The sequence below is a fragment of the Vigna angularis genome, chromosome 2, assembly GCF_016808095.1.
Source record: "Vigna angularis cultivar LongXiaoDou No.4 chromosome 2, ASM1680809v1, whole genome shotgun sequence".
In the NCBI taxonomy this organism is placed as follows: domain Eukaryota; kingdom Viridiplantae; phylum Streptophyta; class Magnoliopsida; order Fabales; family Fabaceae; genus Vigna; species Vigna angularis.
In genome coordinates, this window is record NC_068971.1 from 1,711,322 (window position 1) to 1,728,696 (window position 17,375).

General features: G+C 31.9%; 1 protein-coding gene and 1 pseudogene across 1 annotated transcript; one reads left to right on the top strand and one right to left on the bottom strand.

The window, feature by feature from the left end:
• The first annotated feature begins 3,796 nt into the window (after positions 1-3,796).
• Positions 3,797-6,107, top strand: LOC108328146 (auxin-induced protein PCNT115). The gene is made up of 5 exons (XM_052873328.1): positions 3,797-4,184; positions 4,588-4,791; positions 5,012-5,184; positions 5,302-5,404; positions 5,516-6,107. Exons 1-5 carry the CDS (start codon positions 3,972-3,974, stop codon positions 5,849-5,851), a joined length of 1,029 nt encoding a protein of 342 aa, XP_052729288.1. The 5' UTR covers positions 3,797-3,971; the 3' UTR covers positions 5,852-6,107.
• Positions 6,108-6,622: 515 nt separating this feature from the next.
• On the bottom strand, positions 6,623-14,108 carry LOC108327144 (probable xyloglucan galactosyltransferase GT14; annotated as a pseudogene).
• Positions 14,109-17,375: the final 3,267 nt, after the last annotated feature.

Genomic DNA, 17,375 nt, shown 5'->3' on the forward strand with positions numbered 1-17,375 from the left:
AAAATGATGGTTACAAAATTGTTATAAAAAGTATTTTTTATTAATATGTATAGATAATAAATTAAATTATTTTATTTTATAGATTAAATATTAAACAAAACTTAAATCAATAGTTAAGATTGAAAAATAAAATAATTAAGTTTTAGAACTTTACTTCTCTTTTATTATTTAATATATTAGTGTTTGTATTTGAACAGTAGAAGGAAATTGCCACCTAATCTTGATAATAAAACTTTAATAAAAAATATAAAAGTTTAGAACACTATATAAAATGATTTCTTAGAGAGAATTATTTAAAAATATTTAAATCTGTGAATTAATAATTTTTCTTAGCATTTCATATTTACTTGTGAATTTAAAATTGATTTTTATTTTAAAGCTTATATAAAATTCATCCATATATTTTAATAAGTGTATTTTAATAATGTATAAAATATATGTCAATAAAAACTAATGACATTAAATTTTAAGAAACATGTCTAACAATTATAGTGATTACATTAAAATATTTATTGACACATATCAGTGTAAGTTAAAAGATAAATATCTTTTTATTTGTTTTTTTTATTTGACTCTTCTCTTACAATTTTTTCCTTTTACATTTAATACATAATTAAAATATATGAATAAAAATTATTTTTTGAAAAACAAATTTCAATTTCATAAAAATTAAAAACATACTTAACAAAAACATGTTTATTAACCCACCAATAACTCACATAATAACATTAGCATAAGCTCGTTGTTAATGTCAGGATATGTACAAAAATTGCTTAATGCGTTATAAAATGCAGGTTAAATTTTCACGTTACATGCCTTAAAACATTTAACATTTATTTAGTACATCATAATCACCTCATAATCCAGGTTAAATTATTTCCTAAAACATTAACATTTATTATAGTGCAGCTCTCTCATGGGCTGGAGAAGAAAAAGTGTATCCATTTGGGCTGGGCCACCAATGCTCTCCTCACCCCTTGGTTTTATTTTTTGCACCTCCATGTTTGTTTGTTTTTAAGCTGTTTCTTTCTCCAGTCCCATGGCCTAATTGAAATGACCTCACTATTTTCTTTTAAATATAAAAAATCTTAATATTGAAAACACCTAACAGAAGCTGCTGCACATACACATAGTTTATGCACCTCAGTTACTGAAAGGCACACTTTCTTTAATATTTATGGATTGTACAATCCGGTAACATTCTGATTTTGTTTTATTCCATGCAGCCCCTACATGTATTAATCCCGTACCACCTTTCGCACTTGCATGTAAAAAACATAGTTTTTTTAAGATATAAAACTTAAAATCAAAAAATAGTTTTTTTTTCAATTTCTTTTGATTTAATACTTTTTTCCCTCTTATTAGTTATTTTATGTAAAATGGTTATCCTATTTTTGAGGTATTGGTGATTCTTTTTTATTAAAATTGATTCAATTTTGTCATTTTTACTGAAGACATTTAAATAGTTAATGTAATGTCTAAATTAGCTAATATTCAATTAATTGTTCAGTTTTAAAATACGTGGTCACAGTGTGACCATGACACTTTTTATATTTTTCTTTATTATATTATTTTATTTTATTTTTAATAGATTTTTCTATTCTTCTTACTAAACACGTATGTCTTGTCTATAGTTCTACAATGCAACCAAATAATAGGTTGAACCAGCCTAAACAGTCTATGTTGTCGGCCACCGCTGCTCGCACCCAAATCATCACTGGAAACCAAACCAAAAAAAATTTTAAAATCCCAAATCAAAATTTTAACCTAAAATCGCGTGATCAAAACTTGTGAGAATAATCAATAATAGAAACCTCAAATAACAGAACCTATAACAGAGAAGAAGAAGGGAGTCTACCTTTCCAACCAATCCCGACCCCTAACCAAAAAAGAAGAAGACGAAACCTCCTACCTAGCCACCGTTCCTTGCATGATGACAAGTCTCACCCGAAACACCCAATGCAGCGCCTTCATCCGCCTCGTGCCACTAGGATTCGCGAGTTCAAACAAAAACAAAGGATACGAAACTCGTAAGGACACCCTAAAACTAGGTTTGTTCGAGAATCAGAAAACAAACAGGAGAAGAAGTTTCTAATTAGAATTTCATGATAGTGAATTGGAGGTTTAATTAAGGTAAAATAAATTTAATTGTAATCGAAAATGTTTAATTAAGTTTTAACATTGTCACTCACTTGACTTTTACCTGATTTTGCCTAATATTTTAAAATTGAATCACTCATTAAATATTAGTATCTTTAGTGCTCTCACACCTACTTTTAAATAAAAAATAAAAGATCAAATCAATTCTCTAATAACTTCAAAAATAATTACATAATTTTAAATTTTCATTTTCATGGAAAATATGTAAGAGTAATAAATTAACATTTTGAAAACCACCGTTAATTTTGCACTTGCACATTTAATTAAAAACATCACAAACACATCATAAACCATTTCTTATTTTATGTTTTTGTTTAACTCAAAAAATCTTCTTCATTTTTATTACTAAGATAAGTTTAAGATGACAAACTTATAAATGTTGTCATACTTTTTGAGTTTTGAATTCATAAAAGTAAATAAAGGTGCCAAAAGATTCAATGCTAAACTATAATTAAACACCTACCCAGTAGACACTAGTTTAGTGTTGGAGCAAGAAGGATCCAACCAGCGAGTTGATAAAATTGAGTATTAAACTACTCTGTGCTTGGTGAGATGTATGTTTAGACAGATTAGATTTAATTAAAATAAGGTTGTTTATTGACGATAAACCTATAATAAATTATAAAAGAACTTTAAAATCGTAGTAGGAATAAAAAACTGAAAATAACCATCTGATAAATAAAGTAAATAAAAGATATATCAAGTGGTAAATGTTTTTAATAAGTTGACAAAAGGAGAGAATTTAAAAATTTTGAGAAATAAGTTAAATTTTTTATATTAAAAATTGACACGTAATTCTGTTCCAAAATCACTCTAATACACGATACTTTTCTTATGTGTGAAGAGTGCATGAACACAAAATCACTCTGTGTAACATCAAGCACACATTATGCTTTCATAAAAGTTACTTTATTTGCTCTTTTTATTATTCTATTCCATTAGCATCACAACATATATATAACATCAATGTCTAATAATAACATTTTGTCGGACTCTACTTTCAACAAATTTTTAAATGACAAAATTGTTGAGTTGGAAAACCTTTTGATGTGTTCATTCTTTCAAAAGGTCACGTGTTTTTTGTGTATGAGCTTTACCAAAACAATTTCCATACGTTTTCTCTATCTCAAATATTAGAAAAAGTACTAACACATTTTTATCACAATATATCCCAAGTATATTTAAGTTTGTTACTATCAAATTTGAATCATCTTTCTATTTTAGAATTACTCTAATTTTTGAGGTGTGTATATTTTAAGTAGAACGTAATTCAAAGAGAAAAAAGATTGAGTGGAAACATTTAAAACTTTTAAAAAGATGTTAATGTTAATTTAATAATAAGAACAACATTTTAAAAAGAATGTAAAGATTAAATTAAGTAAAAAAAAAATATGAAGCAAAACAAAAGACTTCATCGTAAAAATCAAATTAATAATTAAGGTTTCAATATTTCAAACACGACAATGATGTTTTAACAATTTTTTTTAACGATTAATTATGTGTCATTGGTTTAATAACCACGTGTTATTGTAAAAAAGTTTGTAAAAAATGAATTTGTTAAAAAACTTTTTCGTTCCAGTGTAAGTTGGAAATGTCCTGGACCATACATTACTCAGTCCTACGAGAAGGACAATGGAGGAGACAAGTGCATGAAGCACAACCTTTCGTAGGGTCCGTAGAATAATTTAATCTTCTGGATTGATCATTTAAAGGACTCCGCCATACTTAAAACCAATCCAAGTTCGTCAAGGCAAGCAGAAACAGTGGAATTATAGTGTTGTATAGAAGGAAGAAGAATCACTGAGAGCATCATGGCGAGAGTGGGTAGAATGAAGTTGGGTTCTCAAGGGTTGGAGGTGTCTGTGCAGGGATTGGGGTGCATGGGAATGTCTTGGAGCTATGGTCCTGCTAAGCCAGAACCTGATATGATTGCTCTTATTCACCATGCTGTTCAAAGTGGTGTAACTTTTCTTGACACTGCTGACATCTACGGTCCTCACACCAACGAAGTCCTGTTAGGAAAGGTTGATTCTTTGTGCTGTTTGATATCATATTTTTCGTGCTTTCACTTGATCATGCATATATTTCTTCTGGGTCTAGCTAACCAGTGCTCTAAAAGAGAAAAAATTGAGTCTTTTAGGAAAAAAAGAAACTGTTTTTTTATTGATGGGGGCTCAACTTTGTTTTGGTTTATGTTCTTTTCATGAATTAATTAGTCCTCTAACTTTTGAACACATGTGAGCTCAGTCAGCTTCTGATATCAAAGTAGCATCGGAAAGCACTGAAAGAGTTTATTATTACACTTCCTGATATTCCTTTTGTTGCTTTTAGTTCCTCCAAGAGCAGTGGTTACAGTTTTTCTTTCTTATTGTTGCGTATGATATGACATGATAAAACGATGTGTGCATATGTGTTTGCTTGTTGCAGGCTCTGAAGGGAGGGTGGAGAGATAAGGTTGAATTGGCTACCAAGTTTGGAATCAAAGCCACACCTGAAGGGAAAAAGGAGATACGAGGTCATCCAGAATATGTGAGGGCTGCTTGTGAGGACAGCTTGAAGAGACTCGAGATCGATTGTATTGATCTCTATTACCAACATCGTATTGATACTCGTGTGCCTATTGAAGTCACGGTTTCACCCTTTCTCTGTGCTTTGCTCTATTTGTCTGTTCTATATTTGGCTACACTAATAATATGCTTGTAGGAAATTTTAAACTCTACACTATTGATCACTCCTATGTATTTTGACATCATGAAATTTGTGTTTGACATGAGATATGACCATTTGCTCACATATGAAAAAGGATAACCTATGATGACTTCAAGTTTTTGCCTTGCTTTTGCATTGTAAGGTTGGGGAGCTCAAAAAACTTGTTGAGGAGGGAAAGATAAAATATATTGGTCTGTCTGAGGCCTCAGCCTCAACAATCAGAAGAGCACATGCAGTTCATCCGATAACAGCAGTGCAGTTGGAGTGGTCGCTATGGTCAAGAGATGTTGAGGAAGAAATAGTTCCAACTTGCAGGTGTGATTCAACATACAAACATTATGTTTTATTATCAAACAGTTCTCTTTCTGAGGTTCAATAAAACTGCTATCATGTGAGGTATAATAACTTTATGACTCAATTTTCACTTATCAGGGAACTTGGCATTGGAATTGTTGCATATAGTCCTCTTGGGCGAGGGTTCTTGTCATCAGGATCAAAGCTGCTTGAGAATTTGGCACCGGATGATTCCCGGAAGGTTTGTGAAAATCATGCTATTACAGAAGTTCTGAAATTCATGTCAAATACTTGTAAATTTCATCACTGATGCCTGAATATAATCTTCTATGTGTATTTAATTCTATTGCAGTTTCTGCCCAGATTCAAACCTGGAAATGTAGAGCACAATAATATTATATTTGAGAAGGTTAAGGAACTGGCTACAAAAAAGGGATGTACTACATCTCAACTTGCACTGGCATGGGTTCATCACCAAGGAAACGACGTGTGCCCAATACCTGGAACAACCAAAATTGAGAACTTTAATGATAACCTTGGCGCTTTGTCTGTCAAACTAACACCAGAAGAAATAGCAGAACTTGAGTCCTTTGCTGCTGAAGATATCAAGGGTGGTAGATACATGGAAGGGGCAAATACATGGAAGACTGGTAATACTCCCTCACTTTCTTCTTGGAAAGCTCCATGATCAAATCAAGTGCATTGCTTAATGCTTGTACTATTGTATGACTCTGCTAGTAGTACCTCGTGCATTTGCTGCTTAAATAACTTTATCTGTTTTGAACTCTTCTAGTTTCTAGCAGCAGCTGGTGTCTTTTCAGGTGGTTTGAACTCTGTCAGATGATTCCATATTGCTTCAGTTGTGTACACTTATAGTTGAGTTCAGTGGAAATGAGTTCAGACAAATAAATGATTATGGCTTTGCGCTCTGAATTTCTTAGCAATTGATTCTAGAATCTAGAATTATTTCATACCAGATGTGGAGGACGAAATTTCTTATATATATATATATATATATATATATATATATATATATTTATATAGAGAAACATACTAAACGAGAACAATTTTTATCATCAAAAATGCATATAAATTTAACAAGTGATTATATGAGCCACATTTTTAGTTTTGATCATTCATGTCTTGTCATACAACCAGATTTATCATTCGACATATTACAAGATAAGATAAAATTGCGGAAAAGAAGTTGAGTTTGTTGCAAAATGAATCACTAAAATTGAACAAATATTTCTAGAAATGATAAAATTAATCAAACTCCTTTTTAAATTAATACATACAGAACATAGACCATATTATTAGAGTTAAGATCGAACCTTTGCATGAATGAATAGCTGTGAAATATTGTACAAAGAGGATGTATCTATTCTAAAAATCAAAGTGAAACAAAAATGAGGCTAAACAGCAACATCTTCTGCCTGGAACACCTTCTTCCCACATACTAGGAACTGGAATCATTGACTTTTGTAGTGTCCCTTTTTATTGCTTCTATTCTACCAAGAATTCCCTTAACTGCTATATCAAATGCATCTTCAACGGTCTGTAATCTAGAACTCGGATAACGATATATTATTCTTGGAATAAGTCTTATAATCTCCTTTTTCATAGCCAAAACTTCACTTTTTGGAACTCTAGACAATGTCTCATTGATCATTACCCTCTTCTGCGTGACATCTGTTACTGGTATATATACAGAGTAGCTAGAACCATTTTTTGGTAAATGCCACAAATATTGGTTATAAGCTGAGTTTGGATCAAAGAAAACAGGAATGCAACCAGCTAGAATTGAGTCAAAAGTTGATCTCCTAGTGAATGAATCCCCTGGAGGCTGGATACAGAAAACTGAGCTTTGAAACACCTTTGTCACTTGCACAGGATCATTGCAGTGGTTATGATGATGACTATCATGACAATTTAGAAATCTGCAACTCCTACAAGATTGGCATTGTTTGATTATCTCATTTCTGATGGAAGATGATAATGAATTAGAATCAGGCCTTGGAGCATCTGCAAAAGAAAACAAGTAAGGCCTTTTCACATTTCTCATTTTCTTCTGCCACTGAAAAATCTCTCTCCTTAGTGGGATGAAAGTAAGTTGGATATGGGATAGGAAACTCATTTTCCTTTGAACCAGCAGATTCAATCAGCAAAATTGACATGTTTTTTGCTTCTGGCAAAAGCATTAGCTTGGTGCCCCAATCATCATTGGTATCTGTTACTCTCCTGAAGTCCCAACTAATTTACGTAGAAGTCTTCTTAGTTACTGTTCTTTGGTATATCACTGAGATAATTATTGCCTATGGCAAAGCGAAGCATCAATTCCGTGTTTTAAAATGTTCTGTCAACGATCAAGAACCAGATATATTGCAGAATCGTATTCTATGCAATGCATGACCGTTAATGGATATGAATCAATAACATTTTAAAACAAATTATTCATGGCAAGTTGCTCTGTTCCAAACATTAGGCTAAATGCAAGTTCCCATTTTGGAGTTTTCAGAAGAGAATCAAGACAAACCAGATGATATATATGTAGATAAGTACAAGTGGATTTTTCATTATGTTTTCATGCATGTTCCCTTTTATGCATGTCCTGTTTAAAGATTGGGATGTAAAGAGGGTTAACACATAATGGTGGTAATGGTAACGAATTATATAATGAGTCAATTCTGGAGTTTGTTTTTGATGAAAGTCTTACGTGTCGATTCATTAAAAATAAAGTTAATTTATAATATATGAGTTAGTACAAACTTCACCAAACTGATTTTGTGAAATAAGTTAAGTTTTTTAACATTTTAGGTTAAAAGTGGTGTTAATCTCTTGGGTAGTTGGACTCATGTATCTTTCCACTTAACTTTCTTCTTTATATAACAGTATGAACTGATTTGGTGGGAATGAGGTAGACTTCTTAAAATTTCAAGTAGGAGTGATGTTAATTCTTGATGTAGTTAGACTCATATTTTATTATTAGTGTTTGTATCTTACCAATGAACACTCTCCTTCGTAGAACAATGCCATTAAAAATGAAACTTTTTCATATTTTATTATTGGTGTTTGTATCTTAATGAACACTCTAGAACAACAGTGACATTGAAAATGAAACTTTTGTTTATATCAAGAGTTATCTAATTTCTGATTATTTTCAATTTTAACATGTTCTTAATTTTTTTTATTAATATATGTGCAGTGAAGGGATTCCTCAAAATTGTCGTAGCCTTTTGTTGTGTATAATTGGGTCGATTGTAGCTACTTTAGATGATTCGTATTTGGCATATAAAAAAATAAAAAACTCAAAGAACATTGATAAACGCAAGACAAGTTTTTTCTTTCATTGGTTAAAAAAGTGTTAGAAGGTCAAGATTCTGACAGAATGATGCTTATTATTTGATCATTTTGAAATTGGGAGGCACTGATAAACGAAAGAGTGGTACATGATTCTCAAAAGTGTTGAATAATTGGGGTTTGTCAACTCCTATGATGATAGCGACAGTGAGTTAGTGTTGTTGAAGTGCCCACAAAAATCTCATATCATTGGCCCTTTTGGTTACTTCGTCTTTTACGTGTGGCAGACAGATTTAATTCCCTAAGCCTAATTAACTTCTATATTTAATTATTACACTCTATAGTTTTTAAATTGCAGCTGAATCCAACAACACATTATCTACTAAAGATACACTCTATATTTACTGATATGTCCTTCGTGATTTTCTTTTTCTCTCAATTGACGAAACGTTTGGTAGGAAATAAACCACTTATTTCGAGAAATTTTAATATGTAGATTAGTTAAAATTGCACTCATGGTAATTATATAGGCTTTTGAGTGTTCAGAGATAAATATGAATATAATAATCATTGGTTGATTGAGTGGTTGGACTATGTATAATGTGTTGAATTGGTATAACGTATATATTATTAAGAAATACTTGAGTTTTTATTTGTTAATATAATTGATAAAATTATTAATTTGTTGGTTGATAATAAATATATTTTTTATATAGCCAGACGTGGGAAGGTATAGCCTTTAAGCAACTTCAATATTTTGTTATACTTAGGAGTTACTCTACTTGCTAATCTAATCAAGGTATAGGAAAAAATTTAAGAGAAAAAGAGAAAAATAAGACAAAAATGATAAAAATATATGTTGGGTTAGGCTTATCGATAAATTGGTTTTATCTATAAGGGTTAAGATAAGTTGCAATTTATGGTTCTTCAATTTTTCTCTAATTTTTCGTTAGGAAAATGTTTTGTTTGGATAGGAATTTTTTATTAGTTTATAATTTGTAATAAATTTTTTTATCGCTGTTACCATTATTATTATAGTTAAAAAAATAGGAGGTAAATATTTAATTTTTGGGTGTTTTGTAATTTCATTCTATATGTTTGTAATTTGTTATTCTGCTTAATATTATAATTAAGGTTTTTTTTAATATAGTATCTTATTTTTCTTTATTATTTAATTAATTATTTTGATTATTGTGTTGATTAAACCAAACTTAAAAATAATAACTCGAAAAAGATCTTTAAACTCCGCATGATCTGTCCTCTCCAAATAGTTTTATATTTTCATTTCATTCAATAAATCTAGGGGAGAGACTAATAGTCAAATTAATAAAATGTCTACTACATGATTTTTCAATTCTACATTGATATTCAAGTGTATATTTAAGTCCTGAGTTATTATCGTCAGCTCCAAGCTCCAAGCTTTTCCCACATTCGCAAGTGAAGGTAATCTTTTCAAAGCAATTTCAAATTCTTATGAATAATCGCCTCCCCTGGAAGCATTGTTATCTTTCTTATCATCCAACTGAAGTCTTTCAAATTGGTCTATCAACCTTCTTAGACAGCACTTTCACACTATCAACATCTGCAGTTTTTCCTAGCCATAACTTTCTTAGACAGCACTTTCACACTATCAAACTGTTTTATCAACATTTCAGTTTTTCCTAGCCAGAACTTTCTTAGACAGCACTTTCACACTATCAAACTGTTCTATCAACATTTCAGTTTTTCCTAGCCAGAACTTTCTTAGACATCACTTTTACCAACACTATTCTAATGACAATAGCAGCGGAATACAAACCTATTTACAATTTTACCAACACTATTTTAATGACAATAGCAGCGGAATACAAACCTATTTTCTAATGACAATAGCAGCAGAATACAAACCTATTTATGGAACCTCTCTCTTTCTGTACAAAACTTCTCAAAATTATGAAAATACAAGAAATAAGAATATAGGAGAGAAAATGGGATGTGTAACAAAGGGGACAAGAGGTTTCTTTTATAGCCACCAAGCCATATCCCTTTACAAGTTCCCATCAATGTGGAACTTCATTCCTCACACTTTTCACATTACATGCCTTAAAACATTTAACATTTACTTAGTACATCATAATCCATGTTAAATTATTTTAAAAAATTAAACATGTGTTTTCACTAATATTATTTTAATCATAATATAGGTGTTATCTATTTCTGTATTATGATAATAAAAATAAAAAATTAACTCTTTTGGTAATTATTAGAATCAAAAGGTATTATTATATTTAAAAGAATATGTTCATAAGAAATAGTTTTCAAATAAATAACATTTGTAATTTTATTATAAATATAGTTGATTGGGTTTTACAGAAAATAGTTATAAAACACAAAGAGAAAATAATATAATGAAATATATTAATAAAAATAAAATTTTTAATGAAATATTAAAAATGATGGTTACAAAATTGTTATAAAAAGTATTTTTTATTAATATGTATAGATAATAAATTAAATTATTTTATTTTATAGATTAAATATTAAACAAAACTTAAATCAATAGTTAAGATTGAAAAATAAAATAATTAAGTTTTAGAACTTTACTTCTCTTTTATTATTTAATATATTAGTGTTTGTATTTCACACCTAATCTTAATTGATAATAAAACTTTAATAAAAAATATAAAAGTTATGAACACTATATAAAATGTTTTCTTAGAGAGAATTATTTAAAAATATTTAAATCTGTGAATTAATAATTTTTCTTAGCATTTCATATTTACATGTGAATTTAAAATTGATTTTATTTTAAAGTTTATATAAAATTCATCCATATATTTTAATAAGTATATTTTAATAATGTATAAAATACATGTCAATAAAAACTAATGACATTAAATTTTAAGTAATATGTCTAACAATTATACTGATTACATTAAAATATTTATTGATACATATCAGTGTAAGTTAAAAGATAAATATCTTTTTATTTGTTTTTTTTTATTTGACTCTTCTCTTACCATTTTTTCCTTTTACATTTAATACATAATTAAAATATATGAATAAAAATTATTTTTTGAGAAACAAATTTCAATTTCATAAAAATTAAAAACATACTTATGTTTATTAACCCACCAATAACTCACATAATAACATTAGCATAAGCTCGTTGTTAATGTCAGGATATGTACAAAAATTGCTTAATGCGTTATAAAATGCAGGTTAAATTTTCACGTTACATGCCTTAAAACATTTAACATTTACTTAGTACATCATAATCCAGGTTAAATTATTTCCTAAAACATTTAACATTTATTATAGTGCAGCTCCCTCATGGGTTGGAGAAATCCATTTGGGCTGGGCCACCAATGCTCTTCTCATCCCTTGGTTTTATTTTTTGCACCTCCATGTTTGTTTGTTTTTATGCTGTTTCTTTCTCCAGCCCCATGGCCTAATTGAAATGACCTCACTATTTTTTTTTAAATATAAAAAATCTTAATATTGAAAACACCTAACACAAGCTGTTGTGTAAGACCCATGAAAAAAAATATATATTTATAATAGTAAATTTTAGCATTTTATTAGTAATAATAATTTTAATGGATAGAAAAATTTAAATTTTTGGATATAAAGTTATAGTAATTCTAGAGGGAGAGCTTCAAATTTTTGATAACTTATTTAGGATTTTTTTTAAGAAAAGTGAATAGTGAGTAGTAAATAGTAAATAGTAAATAGTGAATAGTTAAAAAAAATATATTAAAATAAATTGTGGAAGAGAACACTCCACGTAGAATTAATCATTCAGAGATAAGAATGGTGAATAAAAAATAATTTTTGAATAGTAAAAATGAATAGTAAAAGTGAATAGTAAAAATGAATAGTAAATTTTTTTGGCTATAAATAGCCAAGGGGGGGAGGCTGAAGATTTGCACCAACATTCTAGAGAAATTGTGAGAGAAGAGAGTTGGAGGAAATTCTAGTTGAAGAGGGGAAATTCTGGATGTTTTCGGAGAACGGTTTAAGAAGAGGAAACTAAGTCTGGAATAGAGGTAAGGGGAGCTAACTTTGAGTATTTCCTTTTGTATTATCTTGAGTCTGGAATATGCTATATTATGCTTTTGTCTGATCTTAAATCTTGAATATGGAGTATTTTGTTTCTGTATGATCTTGAAATTTAAATAAGAGTATGCTTCTGTGATGATATCCAAGTGTGATAGTTGTAAAATGTGATGTTGATTATGTTATGCCATTTGTATGTTATTAGTTGTTTATTTTTTTGTATTTTGGAAGGATTAGAAATTGTCTAACCGGCTCTGCCAGATTCAATTTCTTGTTTCCCCAAACATTTTATTGCTTTCCTTATTTATTTTTATTGTATTTTGGAAGGATTAGAAGTTGTCTAACCGACTCTGCCAGATTCAACTTCTTGTTTCCCCAAACTATTTATTGCTTTACTTATTTATTTTATTGCATTTTTGGAAGGATTAGAAGTTGTCTAACCGGCTCTGCCAGATTCAACTTCTTGTTTCCCCAGACATGTTATTGTTCTTGTTATTTAATTATATTGTATTTTTGGATGGATTAGAAGTTGTCTAACCGGCTCTGCCAGATTCAACTTCTTGTTTCCCCAGAAATTTTAATTTTTTATCTATTTTTTTATTGCATCTTTCTGGAAGGATGAGAAGTTGTCTAACCGGCTCTGCCAGATTCAACTTCTTGATTCCCCTAAATTTTTATATTAATATTATTTTGATGGTAATGGGAGCTAATTATTTTTGTATGAATTTATTTTATAAAATATTTGCATATGAATGTTGAACTGGTGTGCTCTTGTGAAACTATTTTATGACTTTTATTATATTGGTGTTGAGACCTCGGCAAGCGTACCGAATCGTACAAGTAATAAACCGGTAAGTCCGGAATATCGTTTCCCAAGAGATTTGTTTTAATTCACAGATTGATTAAAGTTTACTAATTTAGCGATTAATTTTACAACACAATTAAGATTTGCATACAGATGAAATTAAAGTGGTAAAAACAGATGAATTAAAGTTCACTGGGGTTGAAATTCAAATTCATCACTCTGGTAATCTTCTACTAACACAATTCCTCAAAATTAAGCATCGACATTCTAGGTGCATGCAGTCCCTGATCCCTCAGATGACAGTTCATAATCACTCAAACTAAATTACTAATCCCTTAGCTAATTCAGTTATCAGATTTGCCTTAAACACAATGTCACAGATGACTAAAAATTCCCTCCTATGTCTAGGACTCGAAATCCTTTAGCAGTTCTATCCTAGGTCCGCGGTCTCATACATTTCCCAATGATTTAACCGTTCAAATAGCTCAGATTCCCATCAAAAGCATGAATAATAAGGATAGAACACATAATTCAAACAAGTTCATGCATTAATAGAAAAATTACATAGAAGTTCAGAAATTTACTCTCAACCCCAGTGAAATGGAGTTTTAGCTACACATATACATCATAGAAGAGAGAAATGATGGATTGGATGGTGGAAATTGGTGATTTTCCACCATGGAAGCCCTTGGAGCAGCTGCTGCAGCGTCTCCCCTGGTCTCCTTTCCGTCCAGATCTCACTCTGCAACTCCTCTGAATCAGCTTTTAAAGAGAAGGGTTCAATAATTGAGTCACGCGCCATTTTCTGGACGAGCATCCAATTTTCTAGACGAGCGTCCCAATTCTGGACGAGCGTCCGGACGAGCGGCCACTTTCTGGACGAGCGTCCACTTGTGCGAGCGGTCTGGACGAGCGGCCACTTCTGCGAGCTGGACGAGCGGCCACTTCTGCAAGCTGGACGAGCGGCCACTTCTGCGAGCTGGACGAGCGTCCTTTCTTGGCGACAGTTGGACGAGCGTCCTCTGCAGCGCTGGACGAACGTCCTCTGCCAGCTGGGCGAGCGTCCTCTGCTTCCTCTGCTGGACGAGCGTCCTATTTTCTGGACGAGAATCCGGACGAGCGCCCTAGACGAGCGTCGCGCTCGCTATGTGACGAGCGTCCGCTTAATCTTCGACTGCATCCCTCTAAGTCGCGCCCGGCGCCCATTTTATCTCGCGCCCGGGCGTGAAACTCTCGGCAAAACTGCGCCCATGAGTGTGGTCCAAGTCTTTGATGGTATCCAATCCTTATTTTTCATCAAAATAAACAACAAAAACATCAAAAACATTTAAACAGTCAAAATTATACTTGTATCAATAATTATATATTTTTCATGAGAATTAACACTAAAATTTACTCAAAAGCACAACAATTTAAGCAACAAAAACAAGTAAAGTTTACACCTATCAATTGGGTATGATAACTGAAACTGTGAAATTGTACATGTTGTGATGTGATGAATTTAATCTGTTTTGAATGAGTTTGTTGGCTGAAATTGATCTTGTTGGAAGGTCTGAAGTAAGGGTTCTGAAATAGCTTATATATGGGTATTAAATAGATGTACAGATATTGTTTGAGGTTGCTATGAGAGGAAGTGAACACATTAAAATTTGGCATTTCAAATTTAGAGCATAAGAGAACATGGTAGATAATTTAAACAAATCAATTGTTAATTATTGAGGGCCTTTCTTTGTTGGTTGGATAGAGGAACCTTAAAAACCTGAGTTGGCACATCCCTGATCATAGAGCAGCCCTGGCCTGGTCCAGTCAGTTGTGACTAGTCATATGTGCTGGCGTCGAAGGTGAGTTTGATGCGTTCAGACATCTGAGTCCTCTCCGGTGACCAATTGGGGTAAAGAAAAATCTCTACTAGGATGAAAATAAAATAAAACAAGTTGATTGTAGATGCATAATATTATCATGGTAAAAATTTCATATATATTTTATTTATCATTACATTGAGCCCAGACTTTAATATGTAGTTCCTAAGATATGTTGATATATTTTGGTTGATCCATGATCTTTGTTTGGTGAAAATATGTTGAGTTATACTTGTTATGGGCAAAATGAGTTTATAATATGAAGCATGATATCTGGCAATATGTTTAATTTATTGATACCAAAACGGGTTATTATGAATTCATGATTAAAGAATGAACATGATTGAGTTAGGTGGATAAGAGGGTATGAATTGTTGGTTTTATGAAATGTTGGAGTGGATATGAGAAATCATTACTTATGAAATGACGTTTACTACCGGGAGTAGTATGTTCGAGTTATACCATGAGAGTTTTAGCTACACATATACATCATAGAAGAGAGAAATGATGGATTGGATGGTGGAAATTGGTGATTTTCCACCATGGAAGCCCTTGGAGCAGCTGCTGCAGCGTCTCCCCTGGTCTCCTTTCCGTCCAGATCTCACTCTGCAACTCCTCTGAATCAGCTTTTAAAGAGAAGGGTTCAATAATTAAGTCACGCGCCATTTTCTGGACGAGCGTCCAATTTTCTAGACGAGCGTCCCAATTCTGGACGAGCGTCCGGACGAGCGGCCACTTTCTGGACGAGCGTCCACTTGTGCGAGCGGTCTGGACGAGCGGCCACTTCTGCGAGCTGGACGAGCGTCCTCTGCAGCGCTGGACGAACGTCCTCTGCCAGCTGAGCGAGCGTCCTCTGCTTCCTATGCTGGACGAGCGTCCTATTTTCTGGACGAGAATCCGGACGAGCGCCCTAGACGAGCGTCGCGCTCGCTATGTGACGAGCGTCCGCTTAATCTTCGACGAGCGTCCGCGCATCCCTCTAAGTCGCGCCCGGCGCCCATTTTATCTCGCGTCCGGGCGCGAACCTCTCGGTAAATTCGCGCTCGGCGCCCTTTTTTCTCACGCCCGGGCGTGAAACTCTCGGCAAAACTGCGCCCATGAGTGTGGTCCAAGTCTTTGATGGTATCCAATCCTTATTTTTCATCAAAATAAACAACAAAAACATCAAAAACATTTAAAGAGTCAAAATTATACTTATATCAACAATTATATATTTTTCATGAGAATTAACACTAAAATTTACTCAAAAGCACAACAATTTAAGCAACAAAAACAAGTAAAGTTTACACTTATCAAACTCCCCCAAACTTATATATTTTCATGTCCTCATGAAAATAAACAAAAACAATAGAAAAACGAACCCAACAAAGCAGTTAATATTCCATCACATAATATCTGTCACAAGAGTAAAGATTGTACCTACACCTCCAAATATTCATATCAAATGTTATAACTCCTATATTGACAAGTTCTTGAATCCAAAATGATAAGACAACCAGAAAAAGAATAAAACCACAATGCTCAATCTGTGTTTATCTCAACCTGCAAGTGTTTACAATTTAATTCACGCTCAGAGTGTCATAAACTACTTCATCAACTTTTGCAAGTCATCTCATACACAATTCACACATTCTGATTTAAATCAAAAGGACTTTCTCAGGTTATAACTTGGCTTGGCTAGAAGAAACATGGTTTTACAGGGAAACAAAACAACACTAAAGAAGAGGAGAACAATAACATAACAACATTGAAACTTTATTCATCAACTACCTCTTCATTCATCACATAACACATTTTCTGAATTTTTCTCTAACTTTGATACTTTTTCATATTTACATGATACAATAACTTTTTTTTTTCAGTTTAAGATTCAACTGAATATGATTTCCCCCAAACTTAATTTCTACCTATGTCTTGACAATTATGTTTCTTGTTCTCTTCTTCTAGAGTGTTGGATAAGGTAGATTGTTCTGTAATATGCTGAGGGTACACAAAAATATATATAAGGCTCAAACAGGATAACAAAGGATTAATATTCACATATGGGTAGTCATCTGGCCAAGTAGCTAATTTCATCAAACAAAACTGCCTTTCTCATTTCTAAACCAGAATGTATCTGTGTTAATAAGAATTATGCAAAAACCAAATTCATAGCAATAACAACTTCTCACTTGCTCTCAAAGCTTTCTCAGTACACTAAGATATTCAAC